Here is an 18626-nt window from a genome sequence, read left to right on the forward strand (position 1 = left end):
ATAAAATATATTATTATACTTAATTTCATCCATTTCCTTTTACTTTAAAAAATGTGAGAGTTGAAAATGTAAGACTACACAACATGTTTATTGGTCGGACTTCCTTGCATTTTGGACAGAGGTGTTTGAACCAGAGTGACTCCATCTTGAATAGGGGCTGGGTAAAATGAGGCTGAGGCCTGCTGGGCAGCATTCCCAGGAGGGTATGCATTCTAATTCACAGGATGATGTAGGAAGTTGGCACAAGATATAAGTCACAAAGACCTTGCTGATAAAACAGGTTGCATTAAAGAAACTGGCCAAAACCCACCAAAACCAAGATAGCGATGACAGTGACCTCTGATTGTTCGCACGGCTCATCATACACTAATTATAATGCATTCCTGTTCCCAGACCAAACTGAGGGTTGGGCTTCTTATTCTCGAGGCCCAATAATGGGATGCAGATGAACTGGGAAAGGAAAGAGTTTTATTTCTGTAACTGGTTACAGGAAGAAGGCCTGGAAAATATCTCCAGACCAACTCGAGATCACAGCCTTCCAGCAATAACCTTCTAAGCTATATGTCTACATGTAAGTGTGATTCATTCATCTAAAGACATAAGTGATTAACTTCTTATCTGTAACTAACACTTGAGTCCTGAAGACCTTCCTCTGGAACCTCAGTAAATTTACTTCATCTAAACGGTTCCAGGTGCTGGGGTGATGGTCTTGTCTCCTGCTAAATCATGGATGTTTGGGGAGTTCCTTCAGACCCCCAGTAAAACTTGCTTAATCCTGAACGGGTCCTGTTAAGAATTCCCTCGTTATCTTGGAGAGGCCTGGGCCAAATTCTTGGTGGGATTTTGTTGCATTCCAGTCTTTGTATAACGGGGCACTGGCTCTCTCAGCTTTTGATATTGAACCGAACCACTCAGTGCTGAGGCAGTTGTTATGGAGGCCTGCGTCAGTGAAACCTGGCCTGCCACGTTCATCTGGTAACAGACACGCCCACCAGCACCTTGACAGTTCACAAATGCCACGTCAACATCAGGAAGTTACCCTATACGGTCTAAAAATGGGAGGAACCCTCAGTTCTTGAATTGCCCACCCCTGTCCTGGAAAACTCATGAATAATACACCCCTTGTTTAGCATATAATCAAGAAATAGCTACACGTATCCTTAGTCCAGCAGCCCAAGCTGCTGCTCTGCCTATGGACTAGCCATTCTTTATTCCTTTGTGTTCTTAATACACTTTACTCTATGGATTCACCTCAAATTTTTTCCTGTGCAAGATCCAAGAACCCTCTCTTGGGTCTGGATCAGGACCCCTTTCCGGTAACACTGTCACCTTCCCAGGACCTGATATTCTTAGGGGCAGCAAATGTTTTCAGTAAGGGCGACTGCATATTTCAGGCTTTGTGGATCACAAAGCCTCTGTCCAACCGCTCCACTGGACTCTGCCTTGGTGGCTCTGGGGCGGCCATAGACAGCAAACAAATGCATGGGCAGCTGCGTCCCAGTCTCAGCGGAGTTTCCTCACAAGAAAAAGGCGGTGACCACATTTGGCCTGGGGCTGTAGTTTGTTGGCTCCTGGTCTATAAAAAGGGGGCAGTTTACCTTGAGTTGTCTCTGGACTGGAAGGGCAGAGTTTCATCCATGGAAGCCCTACTGTGTGCATCTTTATGAGATAAGGGCTCTTTCAGGGATCGTGTGGAATGTGCAAAATGCCTTTCGGTGTGAGTGTTAGTTTTTGTTGGCTGATGGTAACCCAGTAAGCAGATGATGAAGCCAGAATATAAAATACTAGAGCTGGCATTTGATGCCAGTCTCCTCCCCCTCCTGCCTCTCCTCTCTCCCCTCTATTTTCCCCTCTCTCTCTCTTTCCCTCTCTCCTTCTCTCTGTCCCTCCTTCTTTCTCTCTCCCTCCCCCTCTCCCTCTTCCCTCTTTCTGTACTTCCTCTGATCCCTCTCCCTTTTTCCTTCTGTCTGTCTCTCTCTCCCCTGTCCCTTCTGTTTCTCAGTGACTCCCATTTCTCCCTCTGTCTCTCTCTCCCTCTCCCTTCCCTCCTATCTCTCTCTCTCTCAGTCTCTCTCCACTCCCCACGCCCCCACCTCCCAATGGCTAAGTTGGAACCTGTGCCCTGAGGGGTTTCTTAGTGAGGACACTGGGCAGTGTTGGCCTTGGCCTGGGGCGATCAGCTCTCCTGAAGCTCAGTGAATAGTAAATGTCTCTCCGGCTGCCTTGCACCCTGTCTGAAACTCTGCCTTGTTAAATGGACACAGAGGCTGTCTTCACCTACCTTTGCCAGGTCCTCACCACTCACTCCTGCTCAATGCCAGGGCAGCCTCACCTTCTCCCTGGGGCACAGTCTCCTCCCGGCCCAGCAGCCCTGCTTCCCAGGAAAGCACCCGGCTCTGAGCTAGCCAGCAGTGTAGTGGGCACCGGCTGCCTGTCTCCCCACAGGAAGGGCCCTCCCACAGCCAGGGACATCTCCATCATGCCAGCATCACAAGCACTCACAGCAGCCGCATCATCGCCCACTTCCCTGATGGCTAGTGATGTGAGGCATCTTTTTATGTGTGGTTTTCCACTCATACAGCTTCAATGAAATGTCTCTTCATATCTTTTGCTCATTTTCTAATTGGATTGTTTGGTGTTTGTACCATTGAGTTTTGAGATCTCTTCATATATTCTAGATAAGAATCCTTTGACTGGTCTATGGTCTGCAAATGTCTTCTCCTAGTCAGCAGCATGTCTTTATACTGTCTTAGCAGGGTCTTTTATTGAGCAAATGTTTAAAATTATTTTTATTTTGATGAAGTTGATTTTATAAAAAAATTTTTTTTTTTCTTACGGAATCATACCTTTGGTGTCATGCCTAGGAACTCTTCACTAAACTGTAGGCCTTAGATTTTTATCCTATGCTTTCTTCTCAATGTTTTGTAGTTTTACATTTTGCATTTAAATCCATGATCCATTACGAGTTAATGCTTGTATAAAGTGTGAGGTTGAGGTTGAAATTTATTTTCTAACATTTAGATACCCAATTGCTCTAGAAGTATTTGTCAAAAAGGGCATCCTAAAGTGTGGCATATATGCCCAGTGGAATACTACTCAGCCATAACAAATGAAATCATATCATCTGTGGCAACATGGATGGAACTGGAGGTCCTTTTCTTAAGTGAAATAACTCAGAAACAGACAGACAAATGCCACGTGTCCTCACTTATAAGCAGGAGCTTAAATAACATGTACACATGTTATTAGCATGAGATTTTTGGCTCTCAGCGTAATAGAAATTAACACAAGGTTAGGCAAACTGTTTTTAGACAAGGTCCATTAAGACTTATGCCCAGAAAGGTTGGGCATAAGGGAGATTTAGTGCAGGAACAAAATTTACCTGGCTGACACCCTGAAGGGAGTGCATTGTGGTGTCTTAAGGAGGGCGACATGCATGATTCGTGAAGTAGGTAAGCATCACTGATGTGCAGGGTGGAGTGTGAGAGTGCACAGGCTGGTCAGGGGGCATGGTGAACCGTACGCCACATGATTAGAAAATGGCAGATAAGCCTCTCCCTGGGTGGGGATTTTAGTATTATAATACATCATAGGTTAAAGATGGCTCATTATTCTGCTCTTAGGTACATGCTGGTGATGGAGTTAACTTTTTTTGAGTGATGTTTATGTTAGGATGTTGCTTGTTTTAGGTTTTTGAGGTCCTGCAGTCAGCAGGTATGGCAACTTGAATAAGATTTATGGTGGGAAGCTGCTTATCTCAGTTTCTTCAGACAGCTTGCAAGGTCTGGCCAATGGGCATGTATGGAAAAATACATTAGTGGGGGTGGGCTGAGTCCTGTGTCTGCTGTGTCTCACATGGACATAGAGTATGGAATAATAGACATTGTAGACTCAGAAGGGTGGGAGGGTGGGAGAGGGTGAGGGATGGGAAATTACTTAAAAGTACATTATTCTGGTGATGTTACACTAAAAGCCCAGACCTCACCACTATGCAGTATGTCCATGTTATGAAACTGCACTTATACCCCTTACATTTATATAAAGAAAGAAAAGGCTGTTCTTGCAAAGACTCACTTTCACATCTTTGTCAAAAATAAGTTGGGCATGTTGAGCATGGTGGCACCTGTGGTTCCAGCTGGCTGGGAGGCTGAGGCAAGAGCATCCCCTGAGCCTGGGAGGTGGAGGCTGCAGGGAGCTGTGGTGATGCCAATGCGCTCCAGCCTGGATGACAGAGTGAGACCCCGTATCTTAAAAAAAATAAGTTGGGCATGTCTTTGTGGGTCTGTTTTCAGGTTCTGTGTTCTGGCCCATTGGTCCATGTGTCTATATCTGCCTCCGTGCTGTACTGCCTTGATGACTGGCGCTACACAGTAGACTTTCATGTTGGATAGAATGAGTCTCCCATTCAATTCTTCTTTGCTAAGATTGTCTTTGCTATTCTAAAGCCTGTGCTTTTCCATATACATTTTAGGATAAGCTTGTCTGTGGCTAGAAAAATTCTTGCTAGGAATTGCATTAAACCTAGAATCAATTTGGGGCAAATCAACATTTTGTCTATGTTGAGTCTTCCATTCATGAACACTCTGTGTCTCTCCATTTATCTAGAACTGCTTTGGGTTTTTTTTTTTTTTTTTAATCACCGTTTTGTAACTTACAGCACAGATGCTGGTGTGCTGTAAGTTAAAACAAGATTTAAGTTTAAAACAAGATTTAAGTTTATGCCTAAGTGTTTAATTTTAATTGTAGTGATTTTAAGTGGTATTGTGTTTTTAATTTTTATTTTTGTGTATTAATTGGTAGTATATAGGAAAAAATAGTGTTTGAATGTTGATCTTGTGTTGTGGTCCTTACTGAACTTACTGCTCACTGATTAGTTTTAGAAGTGTTTTGTTTTGCTTTTTTTTCTTCTTCTTCTTTGATTTCTTGGGATTTTTAAATGTAAACTATTATGTCAAGTGCAAGTGGAGAGAATTTTATTTCATCTATTTTAGTTTGTGTGTCTTTTGCCTTATTATACTGACTTGGGCTTTCAGTACTATGTCGAATAAGAGTGGTGAGAATCCTGTGCAAGAGAAGCATTCAGTTTCTCACCATTAAGTATTATGTTAGCTGTAGTTTCTTCATTTGCTTCCTTTTCCTAGATGATTTTCTTTATAGGGTTGAGGTAGTACAGGGATCATAAAATAAGTTAGAAAATGATGTTCCCTTCCCTTCTATTTTCTGGTAGCATTTGTATAGAATTAGTGTTAGTTCTTTAAATATTTTGCAGAATTCACCAGTGAGACAATCTGGCCATACAGTTTTCTTTTTTGGAAGGTCTCTAACTACCAGTTTAAATTTTCTAATATACATAGGGTGAGTTAAATTATTTCATTCTAGTTGTTAAGTGTATATGTTTACAATTGTTAATAGTACAACAGTAGTTAATATGAGAAACTTTTAATCTTTTGATGTCTTCAGGGTCTGTTGTGATAACGCCTCTTTCATTGATACTGATCATTTATGTCTTTTTTCTCTTTTTACTTGTCAGTCCTTCTAGAAGTTGGTTAATTTTATTGATCTTTTAAAAAAAATCAGCTTTGCTTCATTGATTTTTCCCCACTGTTTTCCTATTTTTAAATTCATGAATTTATGCTCTTATCTTTATTATTTCTTTTCTTCTGCTTGTTTTTGGGTTTATTTTTAAATTCTTTTCTATTTCCTTAAGATGGGAACTTAAATTACTGATTTAAGACCTTTTCTCTTTTCTAATACAAACATTTAGTGCTATACATTTCCCTCTCAACGAGTGAGATGTTAGCTGTAGTTTTTAATTTGCTTTCTTTTCCTAGATGATTTTCTTTATAGGGTTGAGGTAACACAGAGATCATAAATTAGAAAATGATGCTCCATTTTCATTCAGTTCAATGTGTTTTCTTTTACTTTCCTTGTGACAATCTCTCAGATCTGTGAATTATTTAGAAGTATGATCTTTAACCTGAAAATGCTTGGATAGTTTCTTGTTACCTTTCTGTTACTGATTTCTCTGATTTCCAGTTTGATTGCTTATGGTAAGAAAAAAAACTCTCTTTATAATTGGAATTCTTTTAAACTTGTTGATGTTTGTTTTTTGGGCCAGGATATGATCTGTCTTGCTGAATATTTCTTGGATGCTGAAAAGAATGTGCATTCTGCTGTTAGCTGGAGCACTTTATAGTATCAGCAAGATTTGATTGCTGGGAGATATTGCTGAGTTCTCTCTGCTGAATTTCTTTTTAGTTCTTCCATGAATTGTAGAGAGAGAGTAAAAGTCTCCATCTATAATAGTGGATTTGTCAGTCTATAATCCATTTGTGCATGTGCCACTTTCTCTTGTCATTTACTTTCTCTTGTCATTTTGTCAGTTTTTGTTTCATGTATTTTTCAGCCTAGTTATTTGGTGAATACACATTCAGGATAACTATGATCTCCTGGTGGATTGTTTTATCTATATGCAATATCCCTCTCTGCCTTGGAAATGTTCTTTGCTCTGAAATATACTTCATGTGATATTAATATAGCCATTCCTACTCTTTTGATTACTGTTTGTATGGTTTATCTTTATCTGTGCTTTTACTATTTTGCTATTTTATTTTGTTTCAGCCATCAAACATAATTTGAAAACTCAAGATGAAAAAGAAAGTGTATCATATTTAACCATACATTTGCTCTTTCTTGTTATTTCTTCCTGATACTCCAAGATTCCTTCTTTTTATCATTTCATTTCTGTTTGAAGACCTTCTTAGCAGTACTTTCAGGGTAAGTCTGCTGCTCTTCTAGTTTTTCATCATCTGAGAATGTCTTGAGTCTCCCTTCATTCCTGAAGGATATATTTGATGGATATAGAAATCTGGGTTGATTGTTCTTGCCTTTTAGCAGTTAAAAATATTACGCCACTTTTTTCTGGCCTCCGTGGTTTCTGAGGAGAGACTTGTAGTTTTTCTCTATAGGCAAATTGTCATTTATCTCTCACTGCTTTCAAGAAATTTTATCTTTCTTTAGTTTTCATGAGTTCGATTTGTGGATTGTTGTGTCTTGGCATAGATTTGGGGGGTGTCTAGCCTTTTTAGGATTTGCCCAGCTTCTTAAATCTCTAGGTTTATATCTTTTACCAATTTTTAAATCATTATTTCTTTGAATATCTTTTCATCCCTGCCCTCTTTCTCCAATGATACAAATGTTAGATCTTTTGTTCGTGTCCCACAGATCGCTGAGGGTTGGTTCCTTTTGTTTTTTAGTCTTTTTTCATTTTTCAGATGAATAATTTCTGTTGTTGTATCTTCAAGTTCCCCGATTCTTTCCTTTATACTCTCCATTATATTATGGTGCCCATTCCGTTAGAGTTTTACTTCAGTTGTTTCATTTTCAGTTCTAAAATTTCCATGTGGTCCTCCTTTATAATTTTGATTTCTTGTCTGAGACTTTCCATTTTTTTCATTTATTTCAAGTGTGTTTCTCATTGCTTGTTGAAGAATTTTTATGGTAGCTGCTTTGAAATCCTTTTCAGATAATTTCGACATCTGTATCACCGCAGTATTAGCTTCTGTTGATTGACTTTTCTCATTCAACTTGAAACACCCCTGGCTCACAGGATCCCCACGTGGTCTTTGCTGTTACCACAGGAGAGGGGCTTGTTACAGTCTGGTGAGTGTGGAAGTTCTGGTTCCCACTTGGCCTTCACCAAGGAGCTTACTTTTTTTTCCTGTGGAATTTGGCGGGAGCAGTTATTATCTAGGAGTGTTATGTCTAGCTTTAGTGCCCCTTTCCTGGCTTTCTGGCTAGGGAGAGCAGGCTTCTCTTGGGGCTTTTTGTTTTCTTTGTAGTACCCACTGACATACCAGCTTCCCAGCACCTAGTCTAGGACATATGAGGGGAAACAAAAAGGAAACCTATCTCTATGCCATTCTTCGGGATCCCAAGGCCCCCAGCTGATCTGCTTCCTCTTCATCTTTACAGTCTCCTTATGCTTGTTTTCTATAAAATGCCAAGTTTTTAGCTCTGCTCAGTGGGACGAATTGGAAGAAATGCATCCACTTCATCTTGCTTCAGAACTAGAAGCCTGCTTTATCGTCTTTAATTGGAGACTAAAACAATTACATTCTCTTCTCCAGTAAACTCATATGTATTTGTGTCGTTAAATTCCTTATCACCAAACACAATTCATGCACCAGGGAGGTGCTCCAGGCTTACTCTGTGATTTTGGGCACTTTGTAATCCCTGTCAACTTGCACTTTGGTGCATGTGCCCTGGTTTGAGGAGCACTGGTCTGTGTCTAAAACTTGTTGAGGACTCATTATGTGGCCAAACACTGTTCTCACTGTTCTAAGGGATTTATAAGGGTGAACTCATGGAATCCTCATAGCACTCTTAGGTACTGTTATTACCTTCATTTTATTAAAAAAATTGAGTTATGGAGACATTTAATACTTTTCCAAAGTGATGCCACTGGGCAAGAGCAGGAATTGAAAACTAGAGCCCTAAGCTAGTGTATTGGGGTACCTGTCTGTGTTGGGAAAATGCATTTGGGTTTTGAAGCCAGAAGAATATTCCAAGACACCATCTCTGCCTTATACTGGTGGTGACCTTTGTCAAGTTCCCTACTATATACAAGCTTCAATTTCTTCATCTGTATAATAGGGAAAACATGACATGCCTCACTATGTTTGGGAAATAATAGATAACATCAACATCTAGTCTATGAGGCCCTTAGCATACAGCAGATCTTCAGTAAGTCATTTACTTACTAATGGCAAGTTGCCATTGTTATGGTTTATCCATGTCCACAGGGAGGCAGCATATGTAGTGATTAAGAGTACACACTTTAGAGTTAGACTGATGCATTTGGATTGTCGCACCAGAGCAAACTATCTGAGAGACCCAGGCAAGCCTGCTTACCTCTCAACATCCTGCCTCTCCAGTAGGTGTGATGATGCCAATTCCAGAAGGCAGTGTGGGCAGTTGAGAGGGTCCTGAGCGTGGAGAGTGTCACAGTGACTAGGTGTTGTGAGGGACAGTAGGGTTTCCGATGGGTCTGAGTGCTTGCATCAGTTCTGGGTGAAATGAAAATGTTTGGTGATGCTACGTGATGCTCCTTCTCTGCATTGGTGCCATCCCCAAGACATCAGTGACTCTCACTTGGGGGCATGGCAAAACCACCCACCAGGAACTTTCTCCAGTCTTGGGCTTCTCAAGCAAGGTATGCTTTTTGTGGAATTTGCCCCTTGACAAGGTGAATTTGCTTCTGAAACATGACCAGGTGTCTTAGCACCCAGATTGAGACTCTCAGCATTTTATCTGACACTGACTCACTCTACACAATCTGTCACAGAGGAACAAAGGCTTTGTGTTTACATGAAGGCTTGCAGTGATGTCTGTGATGCCTGGAGTTGACCAGACACTGTCGTGGGTTGTTGTGTTTTTCCAGAATTCAATGATCACGGCTGATATTTTGCAAACATGTTCAGTTATTTTCAAAAACAAAGTTAGGGGGTGGAGCAAGATGGCCGAATAGGAACAGCTCCAGTCCCCAACTCCCAGCACGAGCGACACAGAAGACCGGTGATTTCTGCATTTTCAACTGAGGTACTGGGTTCATCTCACTGGGGAGTGCCGGAGGATCAGTGCTGGTCAGCTGCTGCAGCCTGACCAGCGAGAGCTGAAGCAGGGCGAGGCATTGCCTCACCTGGGAAGCGCAAGGGGGAAGGGAATCCCTTTTCCTAGCCAGGGGAACTGAGACACACAACACCTGGAAAATCGGGTAACTCCCACCCCAATACTGCGCTTTAAGCAAACAGGCACACCAGGAGATCATATCCCACACCTGGCCGGGAGGGTCCCACACCCACGGAGCCTCCCTTATTGCTAGCACAGCAGTCTGTGATCTACCGGCAAGGCAGCAGCGAGGCTGGGGGAGGGGCGCCCGCCATTGCTGAGGCTTAAGTAGGTAAACAAAGCTGCTGGGAAGCTCGAACTGGGTGGAGCTCACAGCAGCTCAAGGAAACCTGCCTGTCTCTGTAGACTCACCTCTGGGGACAGGGCACAGTAAACAATAACAAACGCAGCAGAAAACTCTGCAGACGCAAAGGACTCTGTCTGACAGCTTTGAAGAGAGCAGTGGATCTCCCAACACGGAGGTTGAGATCTGAGAAGGGACAGACTCCCTGCTCAAGTGGGTCCCTGACCCCTGAGTAGCCTAACTGGGAGACATCCCCCACTAAGGGCAGTCTGACACCCCACACCTCACAGGGTGGAGTACACCCCTGAGAGGAAGCTTCCAAAGCAAGAATCAGACAGGTACACTCGCTGTTCAGAAATATTCTATCTTCTGCAGCCTCTGCTGCTGATACCCAGGCAAACAGGGTCTGGAGTGGACCTCAAGCAATCTCCAACAGACCTACAGCTGAGGGTCCTGACTGTTAGAAGGAAAACTATCAAACAGGAAGGACACCTACACCAAAACCCCATCAGTACATCACCATCATCAAAGACCAGAGGCAGATAAAACCACAAAGATGGGGAAAAAGCAGGGCAGAAAAGCTGGAAATTAAAAAAATAAGAGCGCATCTCCCCTGGCAAAGGAGTGCAGCTCATAACCAGCAATAGATCAAAGCTTGACGGAGAATGACTTTGACGAGATGAGAGAAGAAGGCTTCAGTCCATCAAATTTCTCAGAGCTAAAAGAGGAATTACGTACCCAGCGCAAAGAAACTAAAATCTTGAAAAAAAAGTGGAAGAATTGATGGCTAGAGTAATTAATGCAGAGAAGGTCCTCAACGAAATGAAAGAGATGAAAACCATGACACGAGAAATACGTGACAAATGCACAAGCTTCAGTAACCGACTCGATCAACTGGAAGAAAGAGTATCTGCGATTGAGGATCAAATGAATGAAATGAAGCGAGAAGAGAAACCAAAAGAAAAAAGAAGAAAAAGAAATGAACAAAGCCTGCAAGAAGTATGGGATTATGTAAAAAGACCAAATCTACGTCTGATTGGGGTGCCTGAAAGTGAGGGGGAAAATGGAAGCAAGTTGGAAAAACACTCTTCAGGATATCATCCAGGAGAACTTCCCCAACCTAGTAGGGCAGGCCAACATTCAAATCCAGGAAATACAGAGAACGCCACAAAGATACTCCTCGAGAAGAGCAACTCCAAGACACATAATTGCCAGATTCACCAAAGTTGAAATGAAGGAAAAAAATCTTAAGGGCAGCCAGAGAGAAAGGTCGGGTTACCCACAAAGGGAAGCCCATCAGACTAACAGCAGATCTCTCGGCAGAAACTCTCCAAGCCAGAAGAGAGTGGGGGCCAATATTCAACATTCTTAAAGAAAAGAATTTTAAACCCAGAATTTCATATCCAGCCAAACTAAGTTTCATAAGTGAAGGAGAAATAAAATCCTTTACAGATAAGCAAATCCTTAGAGATTTTGTCACCACTAGGCCTGCCTTACAAGAGACCCTGAAGGAAGCACTAAACATGGAAAGGACAACCGGTACCAGCCATTGCAAAAACATGCCAAAATGTAAAGACCATCGAGGCTAGGAAGAAACTGCATCAACTAACGAGCAAAATAACCAGTTAATATCATAATGGCAGGATCAAGTTCACACATAACAATCTTAACCTTAAATGTAAATGGACTAAATGCTCCAATTAAAAGACACAGACTGGCAAACTGGATAAAGAGTCAAGACCCATCAGTCTGCTGTATTCAGGAGACCCATCTCACACGCAGAGACATACATAGGCTCAAAATAAAGGGATGGAGGAAGATTTACCAAGCAAATGGAGAACAAAAAAAAGCAGGGGTTGCAATACTAGTCTCTGATAAAACAGACTTTAAACCATCAAAGATCAAAAGAGACAAAGAAGGCCATTACATAATGGTAAAGGGATCAATTCAACAGGAAGAGCTAACTATCCTAAATATATATGCACCCAATACAGGAGCACCCAGATTCATCAAGCAAGTCCTTAGAGACTTACAAAGAGACTTAGACTCCCATACAATAATAATGGGAGACTTCAACACTCCACTGTCAACATTAGACAGATCAACGAGACAGAAAGTTAACAAGGATATCCAGGAATTGAACTCATCTCTGCAGCAAGCAGACCTAATAGACATCTATAGAACTCTCCACCTCAAATCAACAGAATATACATTCTTCTCAGCACCACATCGTACTTACTCCAAAATTGACCACGTAATTGGAAGTAAAGCACTCCTCAGCAAATGTACAAGAACAGAAATTATAACAAACTGTCTCTCAGACCACAGTGCAATCAAACTAGAACTCAGGACTAAGAAACTCAATCAAAACCGCTCAACTACATGGAAACCGAACAACCTGCTCCTGAATGACTACTGGGTACATAACGAAATGAAGGCAGAAATAAAGATGTTCTTTGAAACCAATGAGAACAAAGATACAACATACCAGAATCTCTGGGACACATTTAAAGCAGTGTGTAGAGGGAAATTTATAGCACTAAATGCCCACAAGAGAAAGCAGGAAAGATCTAAAATTGACACTCTAACATCGCAATTAAAAGAACTAGAGAAGCAAGAGCAAACACTTTCGAAAGCTAGCAGAAGGCAAGAAATAACTAAGATCAGAGCAGAACTGAAGGAGATAGAGACACAAAAAACCCTCCAAAAAATCATTGAATCCAGGAGTTGGTTTTTTTGAAAAGATCAACAAAATTGACAGACCACTAGCAAGACTAATAAAGAAGAAAAGAGAGAAGAATCAAATCGACGCAATTAAAAATGATAAAGGGGATATCACCACCGACCCCACAGAAATACAAACTACCATCAGAGAATACTATAAACACCTCTATGCAAATAAACTGGAAAATCTAGAGGAAATGGATAATTTCCTGGACACTTACACTCTTCCAAGACTAAACCAGGAAGAAGTTGAATCCCTGAATAGACCAATAGCAGGCTCTGAAATTGAGGCAATAATTAATAGCCTACCAACCAAAAAAAGTCCAGGACCAGATGGATTCACAGCTGAATTCTACCAGAGGTACTGAAACTATTCCAATCAATAGAAAAAGAGGGAATCCTCCCTAACTCATTTTATGAGGCCAACATCATCCTGATACCAAAGCCTGGCAGAGACACAACAAAAAAAGAGAATTTTAGACCAATATCCCTGATGAACATCGATGCAAAAATCCTCAATAAAATACTGGCAAACCGGATTCAGCAACACATCAAAAAGCTTATCCACCATGATCAAGTGGGCTTCATCCCTGGGATGCAAGGCCGGTTCAACATTCGCAAATCAATAAACATAATCCAGCATATAAACAGAACCAAAGACAAGAACCACATGATTATCTCAATAGATGCAGAAAAGGCTTTTGACAAAATTCAACAGCCCTTCATGCTAAAAACACTCAATAAATTCGGTATTGATGGAACGTACCTCAAAATAATAAGAGCTATTTATGACAAACCCACAGCCAATATCATACTGAATGGGCAAAAACTGGAAAAATTCCCTTTGAAAACTGGCACAAGACAGGGATGCCCTCTCTCACCACTCCTATTCAACATAGTGTTGGAAGTTCTGGCTAGGGCAATTAGGCAAGAGAAAGAAATCAAGGGTATTCAGTTAGGAAAAGAAGAAATCAAATTGTCCCTGTTTGCAGATGACATGATTGTATATTTAGAAAACCCTATTGTTTCAGCCCAAAATCTCCTTAAGCTGATAAGCAACTTCAGCAAAGTCTCAGGATACAAAATTAATGTGCAAAAATCACAAGCATTCTTATACACCAGTAACAGACAAACAGAGAGCCAAATCAGGAATGAACTTCCATTCACAATTGCTTCAAAGAGAATAAAATACCTAGGAATCCAACTTACAAGGGATGTAAAGGACCTCTTCAAGGAGAACTACAAACCACTGCTCAGTGAAATAAAAGAGGACACAAACAAATGGAAGAACATACCATGCTCATGGATAGGAAGAATCAATATCGTGAAAATGGCCATACTGCCCAAGGTAATTTATAGATTCAATGCCATCCCCATCAAGCTACCAATGAGTTTCTTCACAGAATTGGAAAAAATTGCTTTAAAATTCATATGGAACCAAAAAAGAGCCCGCATCTCCAAGACAATCCTAAGTCAAAAGAACAAAGCTGGAGGCATCACGCTACCTGACTTCAAACTATACTACAAGGCTACAGTAACCAAAACAGCATGGTACTGGTACCAAAACAGAGAGATAGACCAATGGAACAGAACAGAGTCCTCAGAAAAAATACCACACATCTACAGCCATCTGATCTTTGACAAACCTGAGAGAAACAAGAAATGGGGAAAGGATTCCCTATTTAATAAATGGTGCTGGGAAAATTGGCTAGCCATAAGTAGAAAGCTGAAACTGGATCCTTTCCTTACTCCTTATACGAAAATTAATTCAAGATGGATTAGCGACTTAAATGTTAGACCTAATACCATAAAAATCCTAGAGGAAAACCTAGGTAGTACCATTCAGGACATAGGCATGGGCAAAGACTTCATGTCTAAAACACCAAAAGCAACGGCAGCAAAAGCCAAAATTGACAAATGGGATCTCATTAAAGAGCTTCTGCACAGCAAAAGAAACTACCATCAGAGTGAACAGACAACCTACAGAATGGGAGAAAATTTTTGCAATCTACTCATCTGACAAAGGACTAATATCCAGAACCTACAAAGAACTCAAACAAATTTACAAGAAAAAAACAACCCCATCAAAAAGTGGGCAAAGGATATGAACAGACATTTCTCAAAAGAAGACATTCATACAGCCAACAGACACATGAAAAAATGCTCATCATCACTGGCCATCAGAGAAATGCAAATCCAAACCACAATGAGATACCATCTCACACCAGTTAGAATGGCGATCATTAAAAAGTCAGGAAACAACAGGTGCTGGAGAGGATGTGGAGAAATAGGAACACTTTTACACTGTTGGTGGGATTGTAAACTAGTTCAACCATTATGGAAAACAGTATGGCGATTCCTCAAGGATCTAGAACTAGATGTACCATATGACCCAGCCATCCCATTACTGGGTATATACCCAAGAGATTATAAATTATGCTACTATAAAGACACATGCACACGTATGTTTATTGCAGCACTATTCACAATAGCAAAGACTTGGAATCAACCTAAATGTCCATCAGTGACAGATTGGATTAAGAAAATGTGGCACATATACACCATGGAATACTATGCAGCCATAAAAAGGATGAGTTTGTGTCCTTTGTAGCGACATGGATGCAGCTGGAAACCATCATTCTTAGCAAACTATCACAAGAACAGAAAACCAAACACCGCATGTTCTCACTCATAGGTGGGAACTGAACAATGAGATCACTTGGACTCAGGAAGGGGAACATCACACACCGGGGCCTATCATGGGGAGGGGGGAGTGGGGAGGGATTGCATTGGGAGTTATACCTGATGTAAATGACAAGTTGATGGGTGCAGCACACCAACATGGCACAAGTATACATATGTAACAAACCTGCACGTTATGCACATGTACCCTACAACTTAAAGTATAATAATAATAAATAAATTTAAAAAATTAAAAAAAAAAAAGTTAATAAAGTTCAAGAAATTTAAGTAGTTTTCCCAAAATATGGTCTGTGTTTCTTTTTGTTTGTTTGTTTTGTAAAATAAAATGTGTTCAGAAGAGAAGCCAAGAGAATCCTACCACTTTCTTGAAATGCCCAAGTCTGCTCTAGAATTTCAGGAGCTGTCTCGCTCTTGGATGCAGTTTTTGTGTTTAACTGTAGCTCTGTTGAGGGACTCTTGCTGTGGCTCTTTCTGAGTAGCCTCTTCCTACACTTATGGCCAGGGAAGAGAGAATGTCATGATCCTTACTATTATAATTACCACATGCTAGGCTCTTACTGCTAAAAAACTTAAGCCTTTTGAAACCAAAATCGTAATATTTGCAGGGGCTTCCCTCAGTGACCGAGCAGCACTGAGCAATGGCTACAGAGCATGCATTACCCATGCCAAGTGGCATCTGTCAGTCCTTGGAAGCTGGGGTCAGAATTTGTGGAGATGCAGGTACAGTGGAGGTGGCACACAATGAGGGATGCTTTCCTCTTCTTATGACTGCTTTTGTATCTGTGCATGCCCTCCTTGTCCACATGTCTCAACCTCACCGACCACAGAAGAAAAACTTCTTCTTCCCTATTCCTTTCCTTAGACAACAGTTGGCCTTACTTTCCAACACTACTTCTCCAGCTCTCCTTGGCCTTAAGTGTGAGGGACTTCAGGAGCCTGTGGGAAAGTGGGATCTCTGGGAAATCTCCGGAGAAGAAAAGTTGGAAGATGACACAAGCAGAGGAAACATCCAGAGATTTAAATGGTGGCCCAGCACATGGCATTGAAAGACCAACAGTCTAACATTATAGATGAACAAACAGAGGCTCCATATAGCCATTAAAATTTTGAGAAAACCTTAAGCAGGTCTCAAATAAAATTGCACACAATGCAAGATGTCTAATAGCAGCATGCATTCACATAATTTAGTCTACAACTTTCTGATTTATAGAAATAAAAGGTAGTGAACGTTGTGAAAATGCAAAGGTGCTAAGGCCATGTTCCCATGAGCTACGAGTCCATATCTCATGAGGCTGTCCAGATTTCGGATGCCATAACTCATTTCTCTTTGTATTTCAGGTTGGGCTTCCCAATGATGATTGTGTCCTGCATCGTTGGGATGTGTTATCTTCTTGTGGCTCATGTGGTGGTGGGATGGAATTAATAGACATCCATCTGTCACTCGAAAACTAAAGGAAACTTCATCCATCACAACCCATCAGTCATAAAACTACCCTGACACCACTGTTTGGAGAAGAAAAGGTGCTTACCCTGGAGATGCTATGGAGACACAGTGGAATAGACCTTGACACTAACACTAATTCCGGTGAATGCTGGAACACCGTGGCCTCCTCTCTGTGTCCTTTCTCCCCAAGGACAAAATGTAGAAAACACGAGATAACTTGAGATTCTCCTCCAGAAAAATACGTATGTTTCAAAACCCTTCCTGCTATACATAGGAAAAGACACACATGCACCCAAAATTGCTTGTGCTGTTTAATTGTCAATTCTCTTGAGGCTAAACACAGTTTGTTTTTTCTTGTAATCACTTTTCATGTTAAAATAACCAGCACTCAAATTGTATGCTCTCTGAATATAGACTTTCTGGGAAAAGGTTTACTGCTTATAAGGAAACATTTTATATATTAAACTGTTCCTTGATAAAAGGCTTTGGAGTAGCTTACATTATGTAAAATTGCATTTTATCCATTTATGTTTTTCTCTGCAGTTTTAAAGTTATCAATTAAAAGTCCAGAAATTTGACTTGCCGAAGATCATAGATATCTTTTAAGGGATATTTTACACATTTAACAGCCAAGAGTAATGATTTTCCATTTTGCAAGTGGTGCATGCTATTTTCATCAATTATGCAGGTGTACAGTGGATACGCTCAGCCCTGCTCTCCCTGCAGGACACTGTGGCTCAGTCAGTGTTTATTAAATGCAGTTCTTTTGTGCAGCATTCCTGAAAGGCAAAGGTAATGAGAACAAAGATCAAGGGGGAGCCCTGTGCTTCCTCCGAGGTGTCCTCTGCTCTGCCTCATCAGTATCATGGTTATGCCCCAGAGGAAGAAGCCCTTCTTCAGTTTCCGATCTTCTGTGCATACCTTGGAATAAAAATGTCTGGGGACGCTGCTCCGAAGTGATTGTGTGTCAAGCATCTGACTTCAAAAGGTCCAAGCTGCTCAGGACACTAAGAACTGCAAAGCAGGAGACCTTTCTGGTCCCATTTCTGCCACGGGCACCCTCAGGGTGGGTGTCCCTGTCTACTGTTCAGAGTCTGTATTGTAGAATGGCAACCTAGTTCCTCCCTGAAAGGTTGGGAGTGTTTATGATAATATGCCTTTTGAATTCCTTGCCAGCAAAGCCGATGTGCAACCCTATTTTATTGTAAAATATGGTGTTGGACATCACCACCCAGAAGCTTGCAGACACGTGCAGCTGACTGGACATCCCGGAGGAGCCCCTGCCACAGTCTGTCTAGGAAAGGGTTCTTCCCGCTGCTCCCGCACTGCCTGTACTTTGCTTGGTCTCACTGGACCTGGATGTGCCTGAGCTGGTCACTGAAAAGCATCGTTTCCTCTTCTAGCCCACATCAGGATGCCTGGGGGCAGCACTATCTCCCTCGTGTCCGGCTCCTTCCAGCTCAGCTCACGTCTGCTCTTTCATCCTTTCACATGTCATCCCTTAACAACGCTCAGGCCCCGTCTCCCACCCGCTGCCTCTCCTCATTGGCGCCTCTCTCCACTCTTCAGTCATCCCTTCTCATTCTTGAGACGGAGTCTTGCTCTGTCGCCCAGGCTGGAGTGCAGTGGTGCTATCTCAGTTCACTGCAAGCTCCGCCTCCCGGGTTCACACCATTCTCCTGCCTCAGCCTCCCGAGTAGCTGGCACTACAGGCATCTGCCACCACGCCCGGCTAATTTTTGTGTGTGTGTGTGTTTTTAGTAGAGACGGGGTTTCACTGTG

General features: G+C 41.7%; 1 protein-coding gene across 1 annotated transcript in view; it reads left to right on the plus strand.

Annotated features, from left to right (window-relative positions):
• Positions 1-17325, plus strand: part of OCA2 (OCA2 melanosomal transmembrane protein) — a 333377-nt gene extending 316052 nt beyond the window's left edge. Inside the window, exon 23 of the mRNA XM_050796132.1 lies at positions 16739-17325. Within this exon, the coding sequence (XP_050652089.1) occupies positions 16739-16823 (85 nt within the window). The 3' untranslated portion in view covers positions 16824-17325. The remainder of the gene's footprint in view (positions 1-16738) is intronic.
• Positions 17326-18626: the final 1301 nt, after the last annotated feature.

Source organism: Macaca thibetana, chromosome 7, assembly GCF_024542745.1.
Source record: "Macaca thibetana thibetana isolate TM-01 chromosome 7, ASM2454274v1, whole genome shotgun sequence".
Lineage (NCBI taxonomy): Eukaryota > Metazoa > Chordata > Mammalia > Primates > Cercopithecidae > Macaca > Macaca thibetana.